The 27,123-nt window shown below is 36.4% G+C and overlaps 2 protein-coding genes and 1 long non-coding RNA gene across 5 annotated transcripts; 2 read left to right on the top strand and 1 right to left on the bottom strand.

Annotated features, from left to right (window-relative positions):
- Nucleotides 1-949: 949 nt before the first annotated feature.
- LOC113672393 (cystathionine beta-synthase-like protein) lies at nucleotides 950-14,206 on the top strand. Of its 2 annotated transcripts, XM_089208628.1 has the most exons (18): nucleotides 950-1,026; nucleotides 1,893-2,315; nucleotides 2,395-2,501; nucleotides 2,849-2,983; nucleotides 3,695-3,774; nucleotides 4,321-4,390; nucleotides 5,075-5,139; nucleotides 5,890-5,959; nucleotides 6,177-6,268; nucleotides 6,554-6,631; nucleotides 7,381-7,513; nucleotides 9,561-9,666; nucleotides 9,790-9,870; nucleotides 10,844-10,939; nucleotides 11,711-11,749; nucleotides 12,122-12,230; nucleotides 12,449-12,533; nucleotides 13,441-14,206. In XM_089208628.1, the coding sequence occupies exons 2-18, from the start codon at nucleotides 2,182-2,184 to the stop codon at nucleotides 13,563-13,565; spliced, it is 1,605 nt and encodes a 534-aa protein (XP_089064754.1). In that variant the 5' UTR covers nucleotides 950-1,026; nucleotides 1,893-2,181; the 3' UTR covers nucleotides 13,566-14,206. The 2 variants fall into 2 exon arrangements, with proteins under 2 accessions (XP_089064754.1, XP_089064755.1); XM_089208629.1 differs by lacking the exon at nucleotides 12,122-12,230.
- A 90-nt stretch (nucleotides 14,207-14,296) lies between these two features.
- Nucleotides 14,297-18,553, top strand: LOC113672399 (uncharacterized). Of its 2 annotated transcripts, XR_016187398.1 has the most exons (5): nucleotides 14,297-14,432; nucleotides 16,971-17,165; nucleotides 17,399-17,533; nucleotides 17,782-17,831; nucleotides 18,421-18,553. It is a non-coding gene; the product is annotated as an uncharacterized LOC113672399 (long non-coding RNA). The 2 variants fall into 2 exon arrangements; XR_016187399.1 differs by lacking the exons at nucleotides 17,782-17,831; nucleotides 18,421-18,553 and having other exon boundaries at nucleotides 17,399-17,588.
- Nucleotides 18,554-21,779: 3,226 nt separating this feature from the next.
- LOC113672398 (programmed cell death protein 10) lies at nucleotides 21,780-27,070 on the bottom strand. The gene is made up of 9 exons (XM_027188682.2): nucleotides 26,928-27,070; nucleotides 26,275-26,331; nucleotides 25,572-25,629; nucleotides 25,127-25,186; nucleotides 24,395-24,451; nucleotides 24,035-24,104; nucleotides 23,596-23,689; nucleotides 23,222-23,304; nucleotides 21,780-22,528 (listed from the first exon to the last, which is right to left on the bottom strand). Exons 1-9 carry the CDS (start codon nucleotides 27,003-27,005, stop codon nucleotides 22,441-22,443), a joined length of 645 nt encoding a protein of 214 aa, XP_027044483.1. The 5' UTR covers nucleotides 27,006-27,070; the 3' UTR covers nucleotides 21,780-22,440.
- Nucleotides 27,071-27,123: the final 53 nt, after the last annotated feature.

Raw genomic sequence — 27,123 nt, 5'->3', positions numbered from 1 at the left:
CCCGAGTCCCGTTCATGATAACAATCCCGCATCTCGTTCCCCTCTTACTTTAAAACTCCCGGCCTTTAAATAAGCCCGATCCCGGATCCCGAAAAACCTATCGGGGACCCTCTGCTAGGGGTGGGCTGTCTGGTTTTCAAAATCCTGATCCTATTTTACATCAAATTTAAACATGCCATTTTCCTCACCTGTTTTCAAACTAGGGGCTTCTAAGTTTATAAAACTTTCCGAGAAAAATTGCACTTCATTTTTGAACCTATTAAGGCCTATTTACACGGTACGACTTTGTCGCATGCGACAAGCTTACGACAGGCTTACGACATGACTTAGGACAATTTACACGCGCACGACATTTTCACCTACGACATGCCAAAATCGCGTGCAATTCCACTCGTTTCGGCCGCGGTCATTGTTTCAATAATTTGCAAGAGAAGGAAAAGAACTTCTTCCTCGCTCCACAGTGATATCATATTCTCTGTTTCCTCATCTGAGAATGTATTTTTCGCTTTGGAAGCAGTCTTCGACTTTCCGGAGGCGACTTCCTCCGCCATTTTGACGCAAGAAAATTTCACCTTCCTCCCCTACTCAGTAGAAATTTGTCACAAAATATGTCATTTTCTATCAATTTCGGCTACGATTGTCGCAGCGTTTTAAAACATGTTTTAAAATCCTACGACATTTTTCGTGACGTGCACGACAGTCGTAAGCGAGTGGTAGGTTTGATTTACACGATACAATTCGTGTCGTAGGCATGTCGTAAGCTTGTCGCATGCGACAGAGTCGTACCGTGTAAATAGGCCTTTACATCTTGTTTCTGGGGTTACTGAGTGTCACACCTGTTCAAGAGTAAAGTATTGGTAAAATTCACTCAACATTCGGCTCGAATACTTTTACTTTCCGATCTCCCCTCCCCCACACCTTAACTCACCCCCCCCCCCCTCGCTCCACCACTTCTAGTTCATTTTCGTCTCATACCCTCGCGCGGCTCCTCCGCTCACGCAAAAAGGGAAACAGAAAGGCTAGCAAGTAAGCAATGCTTGTTTTTTTTTTTTGGTTACTTCTCCTTCATATCATTCGCTTTGAGTTGAAATAGGTTTAAAAATCTCTCAGATGAGTATTGTCAAAAACTCAAGCAAAGGCGTGTTTGACACGTAGACGACAACCAGAAGGTTAATGCAGTTGCTGTTGAGCGCACATTATCAATAATTACATTAACCAGTCGATTGGAAAGCCCTGAAGGAAAGATCTATCTATCTATTGCTGGTTTTCAGTGTCACGCCATTCAAAATAGATCAAAATAAAAAATAAAAACCGTTCAATCGATTTAGTCTAGAATCTGGAAATAGAAAGAAGCTAGATATGTAAAGACTCTCGCCAAGATTCATGTCACAGCAATTTTTCTTACGGAAGATATGAGGAGAAACGTTTTTCCCAAATTTATAGAGATTTGTATGGAGCCGCCATGCTGGTGCCCACCTAGATGCGCACCAACATGGCGGCCGGAAACCAGCAGAAACATCTGTCACTGAGTTTTGCTACAAAAGCGTGAATTTATCTCTCTAAGAACTCATAAACGTAACAATAATACTTTATTCTAATACAAGAACTGTTCAGATAGCTGAATTTCCCTAAATAAGTCACCTTTTAAACCAACATAACAGCTCTCTCGCTCGTCATGTAAAGGCCACGTCACGCAAAAGCTTAGAAATTCAAGAGTAGTCTATCACTAAACCAAGAACCCATTTGGAGTGAAAATTTGTCTGAATATTAGTTTTTAGCTGCTCTAATACATCATGAAAGTAAAATCTCAGGAGGATCAATAGTTCTGAAGTCTGAAATTTAGTGACGTCACGTGAAAACCAGCAATATTCTGATAATTTTCTAATTTCCAGGAATGGAATTGAAAACAACATTTTGAATACGTCGGTTTAAGGACATATGGAATGAAAATTTGTCAGTTCTCAAAAAAAGGGGTGGTTCACAGTAGTGGTCCAGGTGAAGGTTCATGGAGAATACTATTTGCCCGAAGCGCTTTTCAGACACTGGTCACATCTCATTGGTAACCAATCATACGACATTACGTCACAGGATATCTTACGGACCAGAGGAACTCAACTTCCGTTGGGTCATCTGTGAGAGACGTCTTAAGATTTTGTAGGCTTATGAGGCGTTTTAAGAGAAATGTCCCATCACGAGTTGAAACGATCAAGTTCTGTCGGTGATAAACGACAATGGGTTCGGCCCGATTTACCCTCAAAATGTACTTGGCACTTGGGAGTGAAAAGTGAATCTCCTCATCATCACAACAAGACCGCGTAAGTGATGGAACTACTTTAGCGAGGCAAGACCAGTTACGTCGTTTGATGAAAAATTAACTCTTTTCGAATTTTTTAGGGTGACAGAAAACAAGATCATTCCAAATATTCTTCATCGCATTGGAAATACCCCACTAGTTCGAATAAACAAGATCGGGAAAAGCTGTGGTTTGAAATGTGAATTGTGTGAGTAAAAGCTCAAGTTAAGTTGAAATACTTGCGTCCGTCATCAAATGACCATTACTCTGACTCTAATGCAAAAACAAGATAACATGGTGTTATCAACTGAGTTGATAATGTAAATTGGCCGCCGTAAATAGTTTCTCGGCTGACGTTTCGGACGTAGTTCGAAACGTCAGCTTAGAAACTCTTTACGGTAGCCAATTTTACATCATGAACTCGGGCTTATGAAATCAAATTATCTTGTTATACTCCCCCGCCGACGCAGCAACACAATTTCTTTACAAACTTACCCCCTTTATTCTATTGTTAAAAGTCAGCTTATAAAAAGTTAAATTTTGATTCATTTTCAGTGGCGAAGTGCGAGTATTTCAACGCAGGAGGTTCAGTGAAGGACAGGATAGGACTGAGAATGATTGAAGATGCCGAGCGCCAAGGCAAACTCAACCCTGGAGACACCATCATTGAACCGACATCGGGAAATACCGGTCAGTTAGTCTACCGTGTTCTCTATTGTTTAGTAGCAAAATTCCTTCTTGGTGGAAGTGAATATGGACTTTTAAACTAAATTAGCTTTGCATTGCAAATACGGATTCATATTGCATCATAATTGTAGGCGTGTATGGAGGTGTGTTCAATAATCAATATTCCTTAGCACTGGCTTTCTACCCTTTGGACTAAACTCAAACCAACCCTGCCAGAGCTGTTCATGTTGAACCAATGGTATTGAGACATGTTCTCAAAAATTTCTTGTTGAAAATTTAGCTTAAGTAGTGAATGATGTTTATTTATTAAAACTTCTGGTCTCACGTATGAAGAATATCACAGACCTCTTTTGAAAGAAATCTAATACTACAAACATATATTCAACCAATCCTTATAAATTTTTTTCCCACCTAGAAATTGATTCTATTTCTCACCCATTTTCTCTTTTTATCAGCTAAAATTACTATTCTTTGACTCAAGGATTATAGCACTACAATAACTATGATAATTGCCTGTAAGAAAATTGTTACAAAATTATAAAATATAGAATTCCAGTGTGCCAATTAAGAGGAAAAAATTGTTTGAGGGTTTGTAACATTGTGAAATTACATAGAGGTTCACAGAGATTTCCTCCAAGGATAACGATAAAGAAAGAGACCTTAAGAATCTATAAGGTTGGTGTGCTGAGTTACTTATTTTATGCCTGTTTTCAGGAATTGGCCTGGCTTTAGCAGCAGCTGTGAAAGGTTATCACTGCATTATAGTAATGCCTGAAAAGATGAGTAAGGAAAAGGTATTGACCTGCTGGAATATATTTAATACTGTACCAATTTGTAAACATTTAATGTTGCATTATATTTTTCAGATTCTCCTTGATCCTTAGAAATAAGTTCTCAAACCAAAAGATATAAGCAAAATATGAGCTCTTTAAATTTACTTCATTCAATCCAAAAAAATTCTTTATGAAGTGGAAAAAGAGACTTTGTTTGATTTTGTTGTTGCATCAGTCCTTTTGGGCAAAAGAGTATACATATTGCCCTATTAAGCTCACCTCACCCAGATAAAAGTTAGAATTATTCCATTTTGTTCATAGTTAAGATTATACTGCTTGAAAAGAAAACTGAAAATTCCTTCAAAAATTTAAGGTCGTATTGAACTCATAAATTTTTTTTTTGCAAATGAACAGAACTTGCTGGTCCATAAAGTATAACTCCTGCTAATAATTCATTCTTCATGGCATGGCTAAGCTTGCAGTTAGCATTATCCTGACAGTTTTAAGGGAATTCTGGCTGGTTTGATTCATTTGATCTCTCTACAGCAAATACCTGATTATTTTTAGGTAGATGTCCTTCGAGCCTTAGGTGCAGAAATAGTGCGTACACCAACAGAAGCCAAGTTTGACTCACCAGGTAAACAACAATATTATCACAAATGGATTCACTCTTTAAATTGTGACTGCCACATCAAGTCATGTAGATTCCTTTTAAGTAATTATATTGCTATAAAGCCTTGGTCACTTTCACATAGAAAGATGTAAGCCACTCACATCGGAGAAAGATCTCCTGTTGGTATCTGTCCACTAAAAATTTTCATCAGGTCTTAATTGGAGCAGGAAAACTTGATTTTGGTGCGCAACAGGGCAAAGGCTTTATTAAGCATGTCTTGCTTCTCAGTAGTAATGTTTTAGGGATTGCCTCAAGTCCCCTGTATTATGTAAATACATTTTTTATACCAGTATGATCAAGGAGAGAACACACCTTTGTTCGCTTGGTCAAGAATGGTGTATTTAAGAAAAAGGCAAGGTCAATACTGTAACTGTATTTCTGAAATATTTGATCAGATTAGAAGCAGCTGTCTTTACCTGCAGCCTGTTTTGCTCGTAGATGCGTTATTATTTTCTTGGAACAATTTTAATACCCTGCCTAAATTTTCTCCATTAAGAGCACTAACACACCCATGTCAAGACATGTTACAATCCTCAAAAGTAAGAAGTTCACCCATAGTATAAAGTGTGAATGAGCCATAGCTCATATCTTATTTGAAAGAAAACAGAGCTTGTAGATGAAACAAAGTGTATTATCTGTTTACTTCAGAATCACACATTGGTGTTGCTCAACGACTCAACTGTGAGATTCCAAATTCCATCATCTTGGATCAGGTTAAGAAATGACATAATTATAATTAATTATAATATGTTCCTGCCTCTTACTCAATCTTTTGGGTTAACTTAAACATGATATTTATTTCTGACTAATCAAGATAGAGAAAATGCTTGTCATCGACTGAAGGGTCAAATTTAAGGGAGACTGAGTCATAACTTTCAAAATTTTTGGTTCATTAATCTCAAAACCCTTACAAGACTATCTGGTGCCTTTGATTACAATAGGTAGCTATCATGTAATAGTCAGGAGTTTTGACAGAAAATGATTGAGCCTAATGCAGTTATTTATTTTCTGAGTTCATTGTACTTGTTTTTAAAACTGACCAACCCATAGCAAGTTCAACCCCCCTCCCTTCCTCCACCTCTGTACTTTCATGTGTATAATTAATTTGGGTACCTTTTGCATCCACATAGATGGATTTTTTTTTTTATAAGAAAATGTATGGTGATTTTGCAGCACCAAAAAGTAGTATCAGTAATAATGACATGGCCATAAAGATGAGTTGACAGTGTCACCATGGTGGGTGTAAGATGGGGTTCAACTGTAGTTTTTTTTAATTTAGAAATTGGAAGTGATGTAGTTGTTTAATTGAAGTGATATTCCATCATAAGTGCACTCAGGTCGAGTTAACAGTTATTGATAATAAACTGATGAGTAACCATTAAATTATGAATGTGTTTTTAGAGGTCAATTGGTAAATTTTATTGAATGTATGAATTAATGAGGCTAAGATTTGTCACTTTTAGTATCGAAATGCAAGCAACCCTTTGGCTCATTATGATGGAACAGGCGAAGAGATAGTTCAGCAGTGTGGCGGTATGTGACTACTAACTTGTTTGCTAATGAGTGCATGATAATCTAATTAATTAAAATTAAAGCTGCTGTAATTAGGCAGTCTGGGGCAGAAATGAAGTTCTTGTTATGATGCACCTGTTTTGTGGAGAAAAATGCCATGTCATCATATTAAAATAAAACAAGGAAAATGCGATGTGATGAAAGTCAGATTGATGATTGTATGATGTGTTGTTCAAAGGTAAAGTTGACATGGTGGTGCTTGGAGCTGGCACTGGAGGTACAATCACTGGAGTAGCAAGGAGGATTAAAGAAAAATGCCCAAATGTTAAGGTACTTAAAGCAGAGCATACAAGAAATTATTTCTAACCCTCTTTTTACACAACATAATCATTATAAAATTTCCATTTCAAAAATTACAGATTGTAAGTTCAATTTCCAAATTACAGATTTTCATTTTGTCCAATACATTTTTTCTTTTCTGTTTTGTTTTGTGTTCTTAAGCCTTTTTTACATCCTTGTTGAACATCTTAATTATTTTATAAATTCAATTTTAGTGTTTTGTTCATTTATTTAGTTATTTTTCATTTTGTCTGCATATAATGTTATTTTCAATAGATTGTAGGTGTTGATCCACATGGATCCATCCTAGCTGAGCCAGAAGAACTCAATGATTGTGACAATCCAATATATAATGTAGGTTACTATTAATAGGGATTTCTAAAAATCCTCTGCAAGAACCACTGCTCTACTGAAAAAGACCTCATTTTTTCCAAAGTGTCAGTGAACATTTAATTTTTATAATTCAAGTTTTAGAAATTGATGCCATTTATAATAAATTAAAAAAACAAAGTGAAACCTACAGTTTCATTTCATATCTACATATGCACTCCCGTTGCAATCTCCTCCTCTTTCCTTCAATTACTTTCTTTCTCTCATTGTTGGAAGATCACTTGTACATGTATATTGCACAAGTCTTTTAAGAGAAGTCTAAAAAAAAAGAATCAAAGAAAGTGATTGACCTCCCTAGAGTACATATATAACAGCATGCACACAACAATTCATATTCCTGCCTTTTCTTCAAACTAATCAGCAGGACTGCACCCTTATAATATAAGAACACAACAAGGTTGTATGCTTTGTCACTGTTTTTAGATGTTGCTGGACAGGAATTGCCATGTAGATATTCCTTGAAATAAAAGCTATACAAGAGCAAACAATTTTTCTTCAGTTTTAAGTTTATTCATAATTTACCCGATATCTGTTGACTGAAAATAATTTTAAGGTCAATATGATGATTTTCACTCACCTATAGTAGCATGTATGTCTTCTGAAAACAATATTTGGTCCCTCTGACTACTATCACCACTCACCTATAGTAGCATGTATGATGTCTTCTGAAAACAAAATTTGGTCCCTCTGACTACTATCACCTGTCTATTTAGGTTGAAGGTATTGGTTATGACTTTGTTCCAACTGTTCTGGACCGTTCAGTTGTTGACAAGTGGTACAAAGTTGGAGACAAAGAAGCATTCACTTTTGCAAGAAGACTCATTAAAGAAGAAGGATTGCTGTGTGGTATGTTTTTTCATAGGATATCAGTGATCAAATATTTTTTAATTATTTTTTTTTTCCAAAAAAAAAAAAATTTATTAGCTTGTAGAGTGGTGTAATGCCTGCACCAATCAGATCACCACATTAGGGTACGTATCTCACACCAAACAGATTTCTGCATTAGGGTATGTATCTTACGCCAATCAGATTTCGGCATTAGGTTATGTATCTCACACCAATCATATCACAGCATTTGGATATTATGCACCAATAACAGCATTCACATATTGTTTTCTTGTAAATGATGTCATGGAATCAAGAAGCTGTGCACAAAGAATGACTTAACAAGAAAATTTGGGCTCATTTGATAAGTGTTATGATTGTGGACTTCGCAAGAACCTCATCGAGTGAGGTCCACATTTATCAGGATATGAAACAGTCACATTTACCTTTATTGTATAATTTTTAAGTTCAAACTGTTTAAAAATGTTTTTTCTGCTCCTTTTCTCAAAACACATGTGCCAAACAACTTACATTCCATCACATAATATGAAAACAATGTCCAAAATCCAGTCAGAACATACCCAATCATTGCACTACAAGAACATTACAAGGCACTTTTTCATGTGCTTGAATCATATTCTACCAATCAAATTCCATTATGCCACACTTGACTTTGCTCCATCACATGCCACTTCCTTGGAAACAACCTTCATTTTATTTCATATTCTAACTGCATTATCCAACATCACAGAAAAAAAATTTGTATGAAACTTTATGCTACTGATAGTGAATTTTACACACATTCTCCCGTGTTTTGACTAAAAAATTCGCTTTTAGCTACCTTGGAATTAACTCAATTGTGTGTTAATTCCTTGTAAACAACCTACATTTTATCACATATTTCATACACAGAGGGCAAAGTCCAGATTAGCAACAACCAATCAAGGAACCCTCTTTTAAATATTATCCTTTTCTTTTGCTCAGCATGTCTTCCCTCATAGGGTCTATATTTGGAGATACAACAGTTTGTCTGCCTTTTGCAGTAGAATAACATGGAATTATATTTTTGAGGCACCTAATTGTAGACAAATAATTTTCATTTTCTTTCTGTTAGAGGAACAGCTGTAAGCGTAGTCTCTTTTGCAACTGTTATTTGGTCTCATCACACAATGGCTCTCTCTCCTATGGGGAATAGGGTGCGTTGTGTGACAAGACCAAACAATGGTTGTAAAGGAGACTACAGTAAGTGTGACACCGATGCAATTTATTTTTGCTCAGAAGTAGTTATAGACAATAGAGACAATTAACCACAAAATACCTTGTGAGTTTAGATAAATTAAGTTTTTTCTCTTTCTCTTGAAGTGAAGTAATGTGACATTTTCGTTCTTTTGAAAGTTATGAAAACATTAGGAACACAAAGTATCCCATTTCAACCTACCCAGCTAAAAAATAAACTCTTGCATGCTACACATGCCTATGTTTGTTGGAAAGAGGCATCACCTGTATGAGTTTGGAAGTGATAAAAAGGATTAGAGGGACATCATTTGTGGTGATGTTTATTAGGGGAGGGTTCAGTAATCAACATGTAGTGTAGATAAAGCTTTATAGCTTTGATCACTATCACTCCTACAACTAGCAGTGATAGCATGATGTCAAACTTATGTACTTTCATCTTACATAATTATAATACTTAGCTCAGTTGAATCCAATCCTCTCAGTTTGTTTTTTTTAATCATATTTCAAATACAAATTACAGACATAATTCAATGTACTATACAGAAACCAGAAGGTTTGGCCGACAACAATCCTTTTAGGTTGTTAAAAGTTCTGTGACAGTCACAGACAAAACTTCTCTGCAAGACTTCCCTAAAGTAAACAATCATATTTTATGCTAATCATACCCATATCCCTCAATTGAAATCAATTTAAGAAAAACGTAACTTACCAGTGAGTGGCAGGCATGAGTACCCCATATTTTGCATGTTCTGTTGACTCAACATGGTAAAATAGCTAAATAGTGGAATGATTATGTGTAAATATATTCAGTCAATTACCATTTCTTACTTAGGGGGTTCTTGTGGAAGTGCAATGGCAGCTGCAGTGAAGGCAGCCCAGACTCTGTGTGAGGGACAGAAGTGTGTTGTCCTTCTACCTGACTCTGTCAGGAACTACATGTAAGGTCATAACTGATTTTTTTTCCCAATGAGTGTTTGCAGCAAAATAATGATAATGTTATTATATCTAATTATCATATGAAGAATACAAGGTAGTTTACAACTGTTTGATGACATTCACAGGACAAAATTCTTGAGTGACGACTGGATGGAAGACAAAGGATTTCTTGAAAAAGAAAGGAATGAAGACCACAGCAAATTTTGGTATGTTTCCTTTAACTAGATACACTTTGCAATGAAGGCTATGTTACACTGGTAGATTTTCACCAAAACATGTCTCACATTTTTTTCATACAAAGTGTTGTCTACAGTAACTGTCGCATCTCTATCATTTTTTCTTGAAATGCTTAACAGAAAAAGGAGGTATAAATTTTGTCAGCGTTGCTCTTCGATGATCGGAAAAAACTTTAATTCTACTTTTTGCGCGCTGCGGCAAAATGGTTGCTCGACTCACTCATCTAAGGGGATCTAAAGCTAGTTATGTTACACGAATTATGGTTAGATCGCACCATGGTTAGATCGCTCTCAGTTAGATCGCTCCAATTAAAGATTGGATCGCTCCATCAAATAAGTTACTTCGCTCCCAACATAAGTTACTTCACTCCATGTTGAAAACTAAGGTAAAGGTAGTAAAACTAAGCTATCTAAATTGATAATTCATCAAATGACGTATATATCTTACGATTAATAAGCGCGCTTGAAATAAATGCGAGCTACGCAGAAAGAACAAATAAAGACTCATGTAACGGAATCACGAAGTGTAACCAGGATCATTTATTCCATCATCGCCATACACCTAGCCACCTATATATACATGTATATATAGGTGGCTAATCTGAAGGACTGAGTGAATACGATGCACTCGAATCGTCGCAAGACACATCATCACCTCATTGCTAAGTAATACTTCACATTACAACATGGAGAGAAATAACTTATGTTGGTAGCGAAGTAACTTATTTGATGGAGCGATCTAACTTCGAGTGGAGCGATCTAACTTTTGGTTGGAGCGATCCAATTGGGAGCGATCTAACCATGGTGCCATCTAACTGGATACCGTGTTACACTCGGCGATTGTCATTGTGTTATTATTACCTATATAACTTGAAGAATGGTAAAAAAAATCTCCATGTACCATCTTTGTCACAGCACTAACGAAACATTTATGATTTTAAAGGTGGTGGACAAAGAAAATTTCTTGCATTAACCTTCAAACTCCTCTGACTGTTTTGCCAACTGTCACCTGTCAACAGTCGATTGACATAATGGACAGGTATTGTGTTCATTCATTCGCTCTTTTGAATGAAATTCATTGTTGCTCCCTGTACTGTGGAATGCATTTTTGATAAGTTCCCGATTTTTCAAATACTTTTAATAAAGTTTTTGGAAGCGACATACTTGCATGAGTAAAAAATTCTGCTGAACTCAATCCTGAATGTGTTAGTGCAACTGTTTCGTCCCACGATAAGTAACTCTCAATAACTGCAACGAATCGAATAAAATGATCACGAGCATTGTCGTGAGACCTTTATCGCCTTTAGGCACAAAAGTGTTGGGAGATAGTGATTTCAAATTTAGAACTTTTTTATTATGAGTCTTGTCAACAAAATGTGTTGATAAGAGAAAATAAGGAAACAGGGTGATAGACCGCTGGTCCAAGCTTCCGAAGTTTTGAATCAATTCAAAGTTAGTTGAAGAAAATCTCTCAAACGTCGTATGTTTTTCGAAACGTGTGCATGAAAGCTGACAATCTTCTGAACTTCTGAGTTAGAGTTATTTGCACGACTTTAAGATCTGAGTTAAGATCAGGCAGCCCTTGCTTGCCATAGAAGAACGAAATAATATACAAGCCTCCATCCTGTTTATCTATGGTGACCAGTGTGAGGATGTTAAGTAGAAGTGAGGGAAGATCTCCGGTGCTGCTCAAAATCCTTGGAGAAGTCGACATATCCCAGCGGATACCTTGACTGCTCAGTATTGTCCCTCTTTTTTCCCTCTTTGTTCCTTTGTTTTCATTTACCTTGAAAATTAAATTGTTTTGCAGAGAAGGTTTTGATCAACTTCCCGTTGTCGACGAAACAGGGTGAGTTTAAGATCACATTTTCCGAGGTTTTCTGAAATTCTTCAACAGTTATCGAAAGCAATATTGCTACATTAGTTATAATGTTGGTGTGCAATCCTTGTGTCTTAAAACTAGACAGTTAAATGCTTTGCAAAGATTTCTATGAGTTGGTTGATTTTTTTTTTGTTCTCCGTATCAAGAAATGCAGTGAATAGACTGTTTTGTCATTCTCCTTAGTACGATCTTCTTTAAGATATCCTGCGTTAACCACGGAAGGCTTCATGAAGCGCTCGTTCTTTTCGTTAAGGCGATGTTAAACAAATCTACACCTTTGAGCACAGGTGTCAATCTTAACAGATAAGCCATACCATTCCTATTCTCTTTTCGTTCAAGGTCCGTGATGGGCATGGTAACCCTTGGTAACATAATGTCCCGGATGCTTAGTGGACGAATCACATCTGAAAGCCCCATTATCAACTCTGTGTACAAAAACTTTAAGAAGGTAATTAGTGAAAGCTCTTTAAAGCGTTCTCCTCCTATGCTTTTGGGGGCCAGTCGCTTAAAAGCATAGAGCGGACATTGAACTGGCCGTTAGTCAACGAGACTCGCACTTTCAGAAGGGTCTCCGGTGTCGTGATATTCGAAAGTATAATTATATAAAAACACAGAGAAAGCAAGCTTTATATTCAATGGAGCTCTAATTTTTTACTTTTTCACCAGGTTACACTGGACACTACCCTTGGCCGATTGTCTCGTATCTTGGATCATGATCACTATGCCGTTGTAGTTCACAGGCAACGACTCTGTAAGTGATTTGGTAATTTCTAACATGAGGATAAGTCCATACTATATAAAATATGATTTATTAGCCAACGTAGCTGGCGAAGGAAGGGAATTCGGTTAGAGTGTTAGATGCTTTGGTTGGGATCTGTGCGGACCTTAGAAAGTAGTAGTCTCCTTGCAGGCCTTTCATTTGAGATCACAGCCAGCGAATCGCCCTTCCTGTCCAAGTGAATCATTCTGTCTCCCTTCCTTTTGTTCGTCAACCACGCGGAATTCTGACCGCTGACAGCAATATGTGATACATTGTACAGAGCGTAAAGCTCAAAGACGTCGGTGCGATTCTAAAATCGATGGAATGACCCAAACCTCCCTCCTGTTTTCTCACTCCGCTCTTATCCCGTCTAAAACAAGAGAGGAAAATCGACAAAGATTTATCCAGTTTGTTTTTTTTTCTTTTGGAAAAGTGATCGAAAACGTTACTTTTTTTCAACGCTTTGCTGTTGTCCGCGTTTGTTCTCCGCTGTTGCGTCAAGTTTATTAAGCTCTTGCTACAAAGTATGTGGCTACCTTCAGACGTTTATGATCACCTTCCTAACCACCTTTACTCAGAAGACTGAAACAATACGAACGAACCGGTTCTTTGTGACTTACCAAAGAATGTATCTGTCGCGCTTTGTAAGTCCGTTTCGCGCTTTTAAGTCCGTTTCTTTAAAACTCAAGACCAAAAAAGAAAAAAAAAATGAAAGTTTGGATCATTCATTTGGATCCGCATTTTTGCCCTGTTCTACAGTGTAACATCGTGAAACTATACTGTGGCATATTTCGCGCATTCTCGTGACCTTATTTGGTAAAATGAACATAGTGGTGGAATATTTATGTGCATTATTGCCTGTTTCGTAATTTCTACTTGATTTTGTTTTCAACCTCAGATTCCAACAAAGATAAACCGGATGAAAAAGAGATGATATTTGGAATTGTGACACGCATTGACCTGTTGAACTTCATTACTTTAAATCAAAAAGAGAATGGATTGAAAAACGGCGAGTTACATTAATTTGGAGGCGGAGCATAGAAGAAGAAAAAAGTTCCTGATTGTTTGTTTTGTTAGAGTAATGTAAACTGTTTACAATTTTCTTTTCTTTCTTCCGAGAGAAGATTACTGAGTTAAAAAATGTACATATTTAAATCGTTCCGTTTGGAAAGAGTCTATAATTATTCGCAAGGAGGTACTGTAAACTTACAGCACAAAAAGAAATACATCTGATATCAACATAAGGGTATAGGTAAAGTCTAATTTGCTGTAATTTGAGTATTTTGGCTGTTTGTTACTCAGTTGAATTTGTCTCGATGTGACATGTTCCTTAACTTTAAGCTTATTATTTTATTTAAAACGCAAAAGATAACGTGAGACGTCTAAAAAAGATTGCTTTAATAATTCCTAAATTCTCATATAAACTTCACTCTAACGGCCCGAAACTATTTCAAATCGGACAGTCAGTTGAATATATTAAAAAGCGTATTTATAGACACAGAAATATAGTCTGTTTGTTCTAATATAAAAAAATTTGACTTATTTATTGTTTGTAAGGGCACGCTAAATTTTTTTTTTATACTACAGTGTCCGCTTGAAGTATTAATATTATTAATTAAGGCGTTGCGTTGTAACAGTTTTCATTTAATAAATATTTACACAAATGCGTTTGAGATACAATTTCCAACATATACCTGCAGAATGGAGAGCACAGAACAGCGCGTTCCAAAGCTTCCTCAGGAATGAAAACCGATTGTCAATAATTACTCTCGAGAAGGAAGGATTAAAACTGTCTAGTCACTGTCTTGCTCGCTCCAGGACCTCTCGACGTCGAACAACAAAGTGTAGCGACCTGAGATGACTGAGATGTGAATTGCAATTTTTGGCGAGGTAAATGATTCAGTCACACTCCGCGTAAACAGTAGAGACCCAAGATGGGCGTATAATTCAATAACACAACTTTGATAGCTTTGTTATGATGAACGACCACCTCGAACAACCCTTATGCATCTTTCATACCCTATATCTCAATGAACACACGCTAACGTACAAACCTACTGTTTACTAGAACCAAGAGAAAATACTACATTATTTTCTCTAACAAAGAAACGACAATCATACGTAAATCATCTGCACTGTTTGTCGGAATAAGCAAAGCCGCATTAAGGGGTATGCAAGTTCTCAGATTAAGAGCGATCTAAAAGTGATACGACCGAATCTGTATATTAAGCAGCCACCTTGCGGTCAGTTGTCAAAGTTCCGAATTTGTTTCCCTTTAATCACTGTAATTTTCACCTCTATAAACTGGTCACCTTTTTCAAGTCCCAACAGCCCAGTTTTATTGTTTTTTCCCCAGTATCAAATGGTCACTAAAAGCAGAACCACTCCAGTATAACAGGGAATAATCCTCCAAGTAATTTTTAATCCTTCTTTTATCTCCCAAAATCAAAGTATGTAGGGTTTTTGAGCGAGAATCTGTACATTTAGTGATCAGTTAAGGCATAAAGGCGTTGTGTATCGTTTTCTATAAGACCCCTACTCTATGGAACCTGAATTACGCGTCAACCTGTATTTAGCGGTCACTAAATTTCATTGCCGCTTAATACAGGTTTGATTGTATCGTGGAATAAGAAAAGAACGCATATGATCTGGGCAGAGTTCACGAGTAAATAACGGATGCTTCGTATTCTACTGCCATTGGACGGTATCCAAAACCGCACTCATGACACAACTACTGATTTACTGGCATTATGCCAATCTATAATGTCTCTGCACACGCTGAAGGGCTGCGGATGAAACTTTTCTTTACAAAAGATTTAAACTGCCATGTTGAAAATGTCACAAAATATTCAGTGTCAGTTGTGTGTTCATCGAGAACCTGAGAAGAGTTCTCAATTAGCAAGAGATGCTCTGAGATTTGTTCTGATACTCGTCAATGAGCACGCCCTCGTTACCAACGCCGCAATGAGCTATGAAGGACACTTAATTTAGTTCAGGGATAGTATATAACAATGGTTAATCAGATAAAATTATCCAAATCTTAGACAACTTGAAAATGGGAACTGTGGTAATCAATAAATCCAAGTAAGCACCTAAGAGGGCAATTATCGCCGCGGTCACATAGTCTCCTCCTGTTTTAGAGATGGATGGGTTCGTGCGTCAGCGTGCGTGCGAGATATGAGGCATGAAAGAACAAACCATAACAAAACGAAACAAAATACACTTAAGAGTTGCTCGAGGTGCGTGCTAATAATAACAAAGCTACTGAATTCGGAATAGATCTACGAATTGTCCGAAAACGAGAAGAGGCGTCCATGTGGGGACAGAGTTATTGAAATTGAACGTGGTACGCCGTCACCTCTGGCCTTCACCACAACCGGAGGTATGGGAAAAGAATGCAACAGATACCATAGCCGACTGGCTGGGCTGATTTCAACTAAGAAAGGAGAGAGTTGTGCGAAGGCTATCTCATGGATTAGAGCTAAAAAGTCTTTCTCTTTGTTAAGATTCGCTCTATTGTGTCTGAGAGGCTCATTAGGAACACGTCAAGAACATTGACATTGACCTCCAAACAACAGAAAGCGCCATGTTCATTGTACTTTAGACTTACATTATTTTATATGTTCCTTTTCTATCATTCTCTTTGTAAATATTTACTTTTAAACTATTTATCGTTCACAAGTATTTGAAAGATTGGATTCTAAATAGTTGCTCTTTTTGTTGTTGATAATTTTACCAATGAAACAGGCTCTTAATTTGCTTAGCTATGCAAGTCCTTTGGAGTCAATATACATTTCTTTATATAAAACACGATTTGTTTGCGTTCTATATCCATCTGTAAATGTTCTGACTGTGTTGTGAATAAAACTTGACATTTTTATTTTAAAATACTAAATTTGGGAATCCAATCTAGCGCGTCTTTCATATTCCCATCGTTCGCGCTGATGACGTTTGTGTACAATTGATTAATTGATGCGTAAGTGATTTTCTTTTGGAAACCCTAATTTTTTTTTCTTTTAATGCTTTAGAAAATTTCTAGGTTCTTTATGTCTTGTTAAACGTACGGTTGATAAATGAACCAATTTATTGAAATCATTTCTAACGCGGCAGTTGCGACTTTTTACAAAACGAAGTTTGCTACGCTTCTGAATGCATATACAGATGTGACAAGCAAGCACAAACCTACACTAACCCATGAACCGAGCGGAGATTTAAATCAAATTTAACTGAGCATTCTAATTGAATTCCAAAGTTCCATTGCGGACTTTGATGACGCCAACGTATGCCCCGCAGCACGGTAGAGCCACTCTATTTAGATAACTTCACCTTTATGAGTGCTTGTCCCGTTCTCGAGTGCTTCATATCTTCATGAACGCACAGTTGACACCACAACATAAAATCTTCAACACAAAATTTGTGCCCCGTCAGGAACAGGCATTCAGATGGCACCTGGTGAAATATGCCACCAAGAATTGAAACGATCAAGTTCTGTCGGTGATAAACGGCAATGGGTGCAGACCGATTTACCCTCACAATGTACTTAGCACTTGGGACTGAAAAGGGAATCTCCACATCAACACGTGAAGACCGCGTGAGTGATGAAACTGTGTTTAGAGAAGCAAGGTCAGTCATGTCGTTAAATAAAAAAAATTAATTCTTTCCAAATTTTTCTGGAGTGTCAGGAAACAAAATAATTCCAGGTATTCTCCATCACATTGAAAATACCCCACTGAATTGTGTGAGTATAAGCTTAAGTTAAGATGAAATACTTGCCTGTGTCATAAAATTACTATATATGACTCTACCTCTGTTGTAAAAAGTCAGTTTATAATACTAAAACCTTGTTTAATTCTCAGTGGCGAAGTGCGAGTATTTCAAGGCTTGAGGTTCAGTGAAGGACAGGATAGGACTGAGAATAATTGAAGATGCCGACCGCCAAGGAAAACTCAACCCTTGAGACGCCATCATTGAACCGGCATCAGGCAATATTGGTCAGTCAGTCTACATTATTATTTACTGTTAATTATTAATTATAGACGGTGAAAAAAATTCATCAGGTACAAAAAATTCCAATACAATGACTAATATCCTAAGAACCTAAAAATCCTAATCCTAATATTATATTAACTTACAACAATGTGCCACTTAAAAACCTGATTTCCATGAATACTCTGTTTAAAAATTATGATCGAGAAGGCGTTTAAATTGGTTTAATGGACCAGACTCTCTAATGCTTCAGGGTTAGCTATTCCAGACGGTTGCGCCGCTATTACTGGGGCTTAAACTGAGGTAATTGTGGCAAAACATTATTTAACAAGCTACAAAAACTACAGAACCGTGCAACGCAATGGATTTTCTTTGTTATCACCATGATATTGCCCTGATCGCTTTGTTAAACATTCATTTAAATTCTTGAAAGCTAGTTATCCACCAACCCAGGATATGGAAGACGGTTCTCCTGTAATTTAACTGTCTGGTTTCCAGAAGGCCCTCGCTCACCATAGGTCATTTGATATCTTACTATGTATTCAATACCAGTATGTGCATTGGGAGAGGGCAAACCTTCTCTTCATAAGTTAATTAAATGTAACCCAAAAAAATTATTCATATGCTACTGACCAGTTCATCTCTGAGTACTGCATTTGTCAAGCTTTCCTTCAGATTCGTACCAGTAGTACTTTTTGCCTGTTTCTCTAATAAATAGCTTAACATTTTCTGGAAACATACTCCACCTGCGCTCTATCGGGTTCACATCAGTTATTATCCTCGTGTCAAGACATGTTCCCTTGCGAGGACAGGATAAAGGTAACCTGGACACAGCCCATCAAGTCCAATACGCAGGAAATCATGTAGATATAGTGTAACCTGTTTCTTTCAGAATCACACATTGGTTTTTCTCAAGGACTTAACAGCGAGATCCCAAATTCTGTCGTCTAAGATAAGGTGAAGAAAATAAGAAATAGTTCAATTCAACTATAATGTCTGTCACCATCGCATAAACAACACTAGACCTGTCTTAAGGAACTGTTTAAACATCAGTTTTTTTATGACGATACGCGACAAAAAAAACTCAAATAAACATATGAAATGAATGTAGTGTAAATCAAAACTAATAAATTTAACAATTCCCACATCACACCTCTATAAGTAAGTTAGATGTGATTTTGGTGGTTTACCTAACATAAATTAAAATAGCTGACTGTGTAGAAAATTGTAGCAGTGTACTGCCAAAATGATGTTTATCAATCATCACGATTAAGAGGAACTTTGCGATAATCTAGTAAGAAATATTAAGCATGCATATCTATCGAACTGACCTCTGCTCATAACTCATGCACTTGTCAACTTAGTCAACAGGCAATAAGTCATATGGATTTCGTGAATTTCTGGTAAATATCGATTTATTTGTTTATTAATATACAATATTAAATAAGGCTTAAATGTGTTACTTTTTCGTTTGTATCGAAATGCGAGCAATGCCTTGGTTCCATATGACGGAACAGATGAAGAGATAATTCAGCAATGTGGTGGTAGGTATTCTATCTTATTTACCAATATGTAATAACCGCAAAAAGGAACTGAAGCTGTAAAAGGTAGCTAAAAAGAGAAATTCAATTCTTGTCGTGATGTAACTTTTTTTGTGGAAAAGTGCAATATGAAATTTTTGCACTCGTTAAACTGATTTTCTTACGATGTATTGTTCAAAGGTAAAGTTGACATGGTAGTGCTTGGAGCTAACACTGGAGGTACAATCACTGGAGTAGCAAGGAAACACTAAGGAAAAAGTCCCAAATGTTAAGGTTACGAAGTTAGTGCAATAAATAGCTATTTTAACTCCTCATCGGTGGTTATAGATTATACAATATCGTGTCATCTGACCGAAAATTCCGAGGGTCTACAAGTACATTGTAGTTTGAATCCTTGTGAGGATTCAAACCACAGGTTACACTAGACGCTACCCTTGACCACTTATCTCGTATCTTGGATCACGATCACTATGCCGTTGTGGTTCACAGAGAACCCCGTAGGTAATTTGATAATTTATGAAATGATGATGACAATATATGCAATACCTAATATGTATCAATTGTTCGTGTTACCCTTCTTGGAATCCAGTGTGGCTGGGGTTGGTTGTGATATGACCAGAATGTAGAAGGCAGTAGCATCCTTGCAGGTGTTCCATCCGAGATCACAACAAGCGAATTGCAGTTCACACACACCTACACTCTACAAACTTCTTAAGCTGCTGATAAAGCCCTTTACCTGTACATATTAATAGCCCTGAAGAACTTTGAATACCAGCTTGTGATCATTTTGTTCTCTATTTCACGGTTATGATTTTGATTCAACCCGGATTCAAACAGGATTCCGTTAAAGGAGAACAGCATGAAAAAGAGATGATATTAGGAATTGTGACACATATCGACTTGTTGAACTTCGTTACTTTAAATCAAAAAGAGAATGGAGTGAACAACGGCGAGTTACATTAATTTGGAGGCAGAAGCATGGAAGAAGAAAAAACAGTTACCGATTGTTTGTGTAATTAGATTGATGATTGTACCAATTTATTAGATACTTGATGACGAATAAAGACAGAAGATAGAAAGAAATTGAAGAGTGAGCGTCTCCATTAAATGAATACACAACAAGATAACTTTAGTTAGTTGGTGCTTCTTCTTAGTTATTGCCACTTCGTTATTTTAGTATTGGGAATGTGATTGGAAATAACATATAGACATCGTAAGTCTTTCGGCAAAAAAATTAGAAGTCGTTTGATCATTTCTCATTCCCTCATCGACCTCGAATTACAACTAGTTGATTGTTATCTTCTCTTACTGGGAGAAAATAGTCTATTTAACTTAACAAAGTACTCACATTGAGCTACCATTAATTTTGATCAAGAATCACAGTCTCTTTTCGTGAATTCGTGAAATTAAGTAAATTTGCTTTATTGTGGAGAAAGTAGTTTACTCTGGTCAAAGTTAATTTCCATGCCGGAATTCCCTAAAATTTATCCCATGTCAAATTTACGATCTGGAAAGAACTCTTATGGCGGTTTAACTTTAGCACGTCGAACACCTCTTTCGTTCAAGGTGACTGTCTCACCTTCATAATACCACTTGACGCACTTTGTAATAAAAAAGCTGTTACATAAAATTCTGGTTTAAGGACTTTATTTTGCTTTGCACCTTATATCCATGCTTTTCTATAACATGGCATATTCGTTTTGCTCAATTTAGATGGTTTTTTTACACTGAAAATAAATATCACTCTGACAGTAATCAACCACTGTCGCCATGGCCGTAAATTTGCAACTTTCAATCTCGGCTAAGCACATCGGTCCAATGGTTACATTTCATTCATAGGCAAGAAAAAACGTTGGGTAATTTCTCGTTTGATCAGTCGACCTATCGACCGTCATAAACAAATTGCTGCCCTCGTGGAATCCGTGAGGAAGATTTCAGAGTACACAGCGTGTCCCTAAATTTGTAAATTCGCTTTCTCGGTGAAGACGCTTTGAAGAATGCTTTGAACTTTAAATCATGGTCCAAAAATATTATCCGCAAGAAGCTGTCCTCCCTCTGAGTACCATGTCGACATGTCGATATTCAATAACTTTTATCCTTGTTCCTTTCAGCTAACAGGAAATAACACAGCCATGAGTCTTGCCAATGTTGGCATTGCTGAAACAAATTAATTCCTGAAACTTACCAAGCTCTTATTGGTCACACCCATAAATTAAAAAGATAAAGTCTCTAGATATTGAAATACAGTCGAACCTGCATTAGGTGGTCACCCAGATGGTCGGAAGGCTGTTAGACCCAATGATAACCATTTTTGTCTTGTACGAGCATAGTGACCTAAATCTTTATCGCACAATGTTGGTTTATAAATTATCCCCTTTAAATTGGAGAAATAAAACAAATTCATCGAAGAGAAAGATATAGCTGAAGCACGTTACTCGAGGATGCAAATGTCCCTAAAAGAAACGACTCGAGGAACGTTCTGAGTCGATGTCGTTTAAAATTGCGTGATTTTCCCCAAATTATTCGTAAAATGTTCCATTGTTCCATACGGTTGAGACTTTCTACTTGTCAAGTTGTCATTTTAAAACCCCTAACTTCCAGCTACCGCAGAATGTACCGTGAACCGAAGAAATGACGCGCGTGGTTAGTGCCTGTGCAGGTTTAATTGGGGTAAGTTTGGCCCATTATATCTCTTAAACAAACACGGTGACCTGTCTTTTTTATTTTATTTTTCGAAACAGACATTAGTGGGGAATAATTAAGGAAATCTTTATAAGAATTGTTCGCTAACTTATTTGGGAGTAATCAGTGAAGTAGTAACAGCAAGGAACATAAAGCCTGAAAAATAAAATGTTCAAACTGTAATAGGTGGTAAGTTGGCCATTCCCTTATGGTGAGCGTCATATACGCCAATCTCTGATGCGTTTATCGCTGTCACATCGGTATTACATTCTTGAAACTCGAGAGTAAATTTTATGAGATTTTGTTGTCTAGAAAACAAAGATTTAATTCTACAATTCTAGAAAAGTACAAAAAGATGGTTAAGAGAATCACCCAAATTTGCCGAATCCATACAAGAGAAAATGCGAGAAGAGAATATGAGGAAACTGAAGCGGAAACAAGTATTCCACGCCTTGTAAATTTCACTATGTTTTCCAAGATATCCATGATTCCATTCTGTTTCACAAATGGTTTCTTCAGCCTTTTCAATGTGAACCATTGTCTTTTTCGCCCCTAACAACAAAATTAGGTTTGCTTGTACATGTAAGAATCAGTCTCTGTTTACATAAATATTAAAACAGGCATCGCTCCCGTTAAGATTGACTCAGCTGAATACAAAGGCAAGTCCTGAGGATATTTTACAAATTTATCTATGGGCTTGTAGCTAATCTAAACATATACAAAATATGGTTTGTCTGGTTGATGAGTCTGTTCGCGCTAACATATACTGCCTCCGACCTAAAAAAAAATATAGATTGAAAACAAAAGAACAATTATCAGATCAAAACTTAGTAACAATGACACACTGACAAGCACCTCAGTATTAAGACCTTCTTCCCTGACGAGTGCTAAGGGACACATCATGTTACAAGCAGAGATCGTTTAGACGTAAATGTTTTGGTGTACCTTTTCCAGAAAATGGCCTTCCTCTCGAACCACGAAAAGTTCTCCACACCCAGTTTAGCCTAGCCTATGTGGAGTGCGAAGGGAAAAGATTCGAAAACAAAGGGCAAGAAGAGCTGGACGCGCATGAATTTAACTTCCCCTATCTTTCTCCTTGTATGCCTCGTTTGACTAAGTCTCCGCAAGTGAGAAAAAGAGAAAAGTTGGCAAATCACCGGGAGTAGAGGCGATTAAGTCAAAGCCAGATAGTCCAACACAATATCTATTTGCACAAAGGAAAGAGGCACAGCTTGTAGTCTGAGTGAGATTTCTGAGTAAGTTTGGGTAAAACCAGGATTAGAATGATGTGGTAACGTACAATAAGAGCTAAGGAAAGACCAAACAGCGGGGATAACATCATCTGGTGTACTCAGAGAGAACCAATAAGAACATAAGCTTATCATGGAGTGGTCAGATTTAGTTGCCTAACTCTCAGACTTTGCGGCACCATTAACAATAAATACTGCTTCAACTCCATTTCAAACCAACCTTTGATCTTTAAAATACTGCTTTAGAGTATCACTGAAGTTTTTGGAATATTTAACAAATTCCTTTTTGTTCCTCTCAAGACCCTTAATTGAAAAGAAAAAAAACAATGTGAGTACTGTCAATAATAGGCGAGAGCCTGCCCATAGCCAAAGGTGAGTCAAATTCCTTTCTTTAACAAGTATCATGAAATTTTAAAGAACATTATAACCATCCCTACAAGATTTTGTAAAAGCAATGTCAATTGCAATGGCAGATTCTGTAGAACTGTGATTTAAAGAATTCTTTTATTTTAAGGAATGTCAGATGCTACCAAAAGCACACATGTTAAGTGCTTCTGAAGCTTATGACCATACAAGTGTTTTCAATTACTGTACCTCTTTATATTGTGCCACCTTCCCAACATTCTGACACTTCTTGAAAACCTCATTCACTGCATCTAGCAGGTCCCTTATAGCAGTAGCAATATCCCTGGGTAAAAAGTAAAATGTCAAAAACAGTTATTCTTTTTTTTATCTCTGGAGTGATGTGTTCCACAACTACTTTGTAGCAACCAAGAAGAGTATTGCAGAGTTATCAACCAGAAAAAAATTATTTTCTGGTTGCGTAAGAAAACATGTGCATCCTCCCTACAGATCACACAATCTCTTAGCAAATAATCAAGTCTAACTGGTTATTGGACAGCAAAACATACAAAAGACATCATCACTTCTCTCTTATATATCAATTTACACGTAAAATTATGTTTATGTCATTATATTTAGGACCTAAATAATTATATATTCCATATCCCTAATTTTCCTATTTTCTTCTTACTTAATGGTCTGCAAGAACTTTTGCCTGTTGCCAATTTCAGCTGGAATTTTTGCTAATATGGTCTTTAAGTCTACAAAGGAAAATCAAGATCAGGTTTAAGACATGAACATCACAACACACACACAAGTTTTGATTATAGAGCAGTCAACATAATATGCATTTCCACACCAATGAACAATTAAGATTCAACTAGAATGGGAATAAATTTGCAAAGCTATGTTGCATTCTTATTTATAGTTCTAATATTATGAAACACTATATCTCACATTGATGTCACCTTCTCATGTTGCTAAGTATTTAAGTGCTGAAGGAAAAGTGGTCTGTCTTAACTACACTGTAGCAGTCCATTATCACAATTACCTTTTGCTTTTTTCAACAATGCATTGAATTCCTCTCCTTGGACTTTAAAAGTATAATCTGGGAAAGATCAGAGTAATGAATGTCAGCAAATACTAACGAACTCCTTTTGCAACAAAAATCTTGGAAACTATAGGTGAATCTTTCAGATGTGGTATTATACCCATTTACCCATGTGTGTCCCAAAGATTGTGGAAGATAATTTCTTGAAAGAGGCCGAAATTAAACAGTATTTGTATATGAAAGAGGAGTCAAAAGAGTCCCTGTATGGCGTATTACTTTTGATAGCCAATTCTACAATAGATTGCAGCTGCCATATGTTTTATTTGTTTGTTGAAATTCAAATCAAATATTGTCCAGTTATCAATTAACAAGTTATTGTCATTATTACCAAAATCAAGGTTACCATACCGAAAAAACAGTTAGGCAAATTTTAAATCTGTCATCCCCAACTACAATGTAAACTGCAGTTTATAACTACAAGTTTTAAAAAGTTTAAATAGTCAGTACAGTGTATCATGTTCTTATGATTACTTCAGATAAACTCATTTAGAGGGTTAATACATGGCATAGGTCATCAAACATACATAGATATTTTTTCCAATTCCAGCAGTTAGATATTCCTAAACAAATTCTCCACTGTATCAAATTGTAAATGAGCTAACATAAGAACTTGCGCATTAAAAGTTAAACAGATGGCCTGTAGGAGCTAACAAAAGGAAAATCCAAACTCACCTTCACTGTTTTGAGCAGCACAGAGAAGAAGAACTTCATTCATGTTCACTGATAATGATGCTGTTGGAAATAAAGATAATTGAAGGACTTTATGATGAGATTCAATTTGAAGTTGCTGTATCTGTTGGTTGAGGTCACTATGACAATCACTGTGACTAAAGCATGGTCTAAAATACCCAACTAACTTGCTTGTATCACTTTTATTTAACAACTTGTTAAGTTTACAAATCTTCTTTGATCTAATACAACTCATAACACTATTTAATACAAACATGTTCTTATTGCATTTCAAATGTTTTTTCTGCTTAAAATTTTTCAATACATATGAATAGTTTGTCTTGTTCTTTACTGATAGGCATGAATTTAAAGATAACAAAATACAAATAATCTGGTTTACCGATTCTAAACAAAAAAAATCAATCACAAAAAAAATACACATGGCTACCTGACTTCAAAATTTCTCCAACAAGTTGTTGTGTTATCCCTGGTATATCATTCTCAACCTAAGAAATCAATACAATTTATTGCAAAGATGCAATTTAACCTGGTCTACATGGACACTGTGCTACAGGTGGTAGATCAAAGATGGATCAATGTAACTCACTAACTAACTCACCCCTCACTAACTCATCCCATGGAGATAGGAAAATTTTTGTTCAAATCCTAGCAAATTTTGTCCATTTTCAAAATTTTTTCCTAGTGTACCAACTAGTTTTGAAGACATGGTATTTCAAAACCTTAAAACTTACAAAGAATCTACTGCTTATAATCATTTATAATTTAGTGTTTGCCATCCAGCAGTTCCACAATTTATAGGGGATTAACTTTATATGTTGTTTTTAGAAAGCTATAGGCCAAGGATAAAGCAACCTATCCTGTATGCACACCAATTTGCTAATTGATCAAAATGTAAACAATGGTATTGTGAAGAATATTGTTTTTATTTGTCTACCACCTGCATAGACCTTTGTCAATGTAATCATTGACAATGAAGCACTGTTGCTGTATGTGAATCTCATTAAGTGTAGTGTGTACAAACAATAAAACCCTCGACTTGGTCCAAGTTGTTAAAAAATTTTCTTGCATATTTAAAAATTAAATAACTTATATGATCACTGCATCATCTGTTAAATTTCAACACCTGTTACCTTGGCAAAAGCAGTTCGGAGCTTTTCAACAGCTTCATCATCATAAAATGGCTCTAACTAGAACACAAAAAAGAAGAAAAAAAGAGATCTCATTTACCTGCACTGGAGTCACTTGTCACCAAGTACCCATGACATATCCAATTATGACCATATCAAGAATCTGTTTACTTCCTATTAAGGTACTGTACCTACACCTGGTACATGTATCTGTCTAAATAATTATTCAACTGTACATACAGCTGATGTATGGGTATTTCAAAGTTTTCAAAGGGAGCTTATATGCTTAAAAATGTAAAGGTTGCTACATTTGTCATGCATATGTTCATCAAACACATAGGCAACTTTCCTTTTGTCAACAGGATTGACTGGCACTCACTGACAAAAGAAAAGTGTGTACTAGTATTCAGTTTGGTCCCTCTAAGGGGATCTGATTTAATTAAAAAGTTCTAACTGTTTCTGATAAAAAAATCAAATGGGAAAAAGTTTTTCATTTCTTTTTTTCTGATCTCCATTCAGTTAAACCCGGTTTCATTAAACATATTGGTGTGTATGGGGCATAAATAAATCAAGCGTACGTTCGTATAAGTCAAGGTCATATTTAGTTCAGCCTCTGTAAACCTCGACTCAAAAAGGACACAAAGCTGAAGCATTACCTCACGGAGTGTAGGCTTAACAATCGCTTCTAGAGCCAAATTTGGGACCGGGGTACTTTCCTCGCCATCCAAGGCCATAATTCCAATTTTGTTTTGCTTTCTGTTTCTTCGTCACACCTGACCATCCGCCATGTTCAAAGAATTTACTTCCCTTGGGGCTTTGCTACACTTTCGGAGGTTAGCTGGAAGTACCTTA

The sequence above is a fragment of the Pocillopora damicornis genome, chromosome 6 (assembly GCF_964200805.1).
Source record: "Pocillopora damicornis chromosome 6, jaPocDami1.2, whole genome shotgun sequence".
In the NCBI taxonomy this organism is placed as follows: domain Eukaryota; kingdom Metazoa; phylum Cnidaria; class Anthozoa; order Scleractinia; family Pocilloporidae; genus Pocillopora; species Pocillopora damicornis.
The sequence above is the reverse complement of the archived record's forward strand: the minus strand, read 5'-3'. Positions and strand labels throughout refer to the sequence as shown.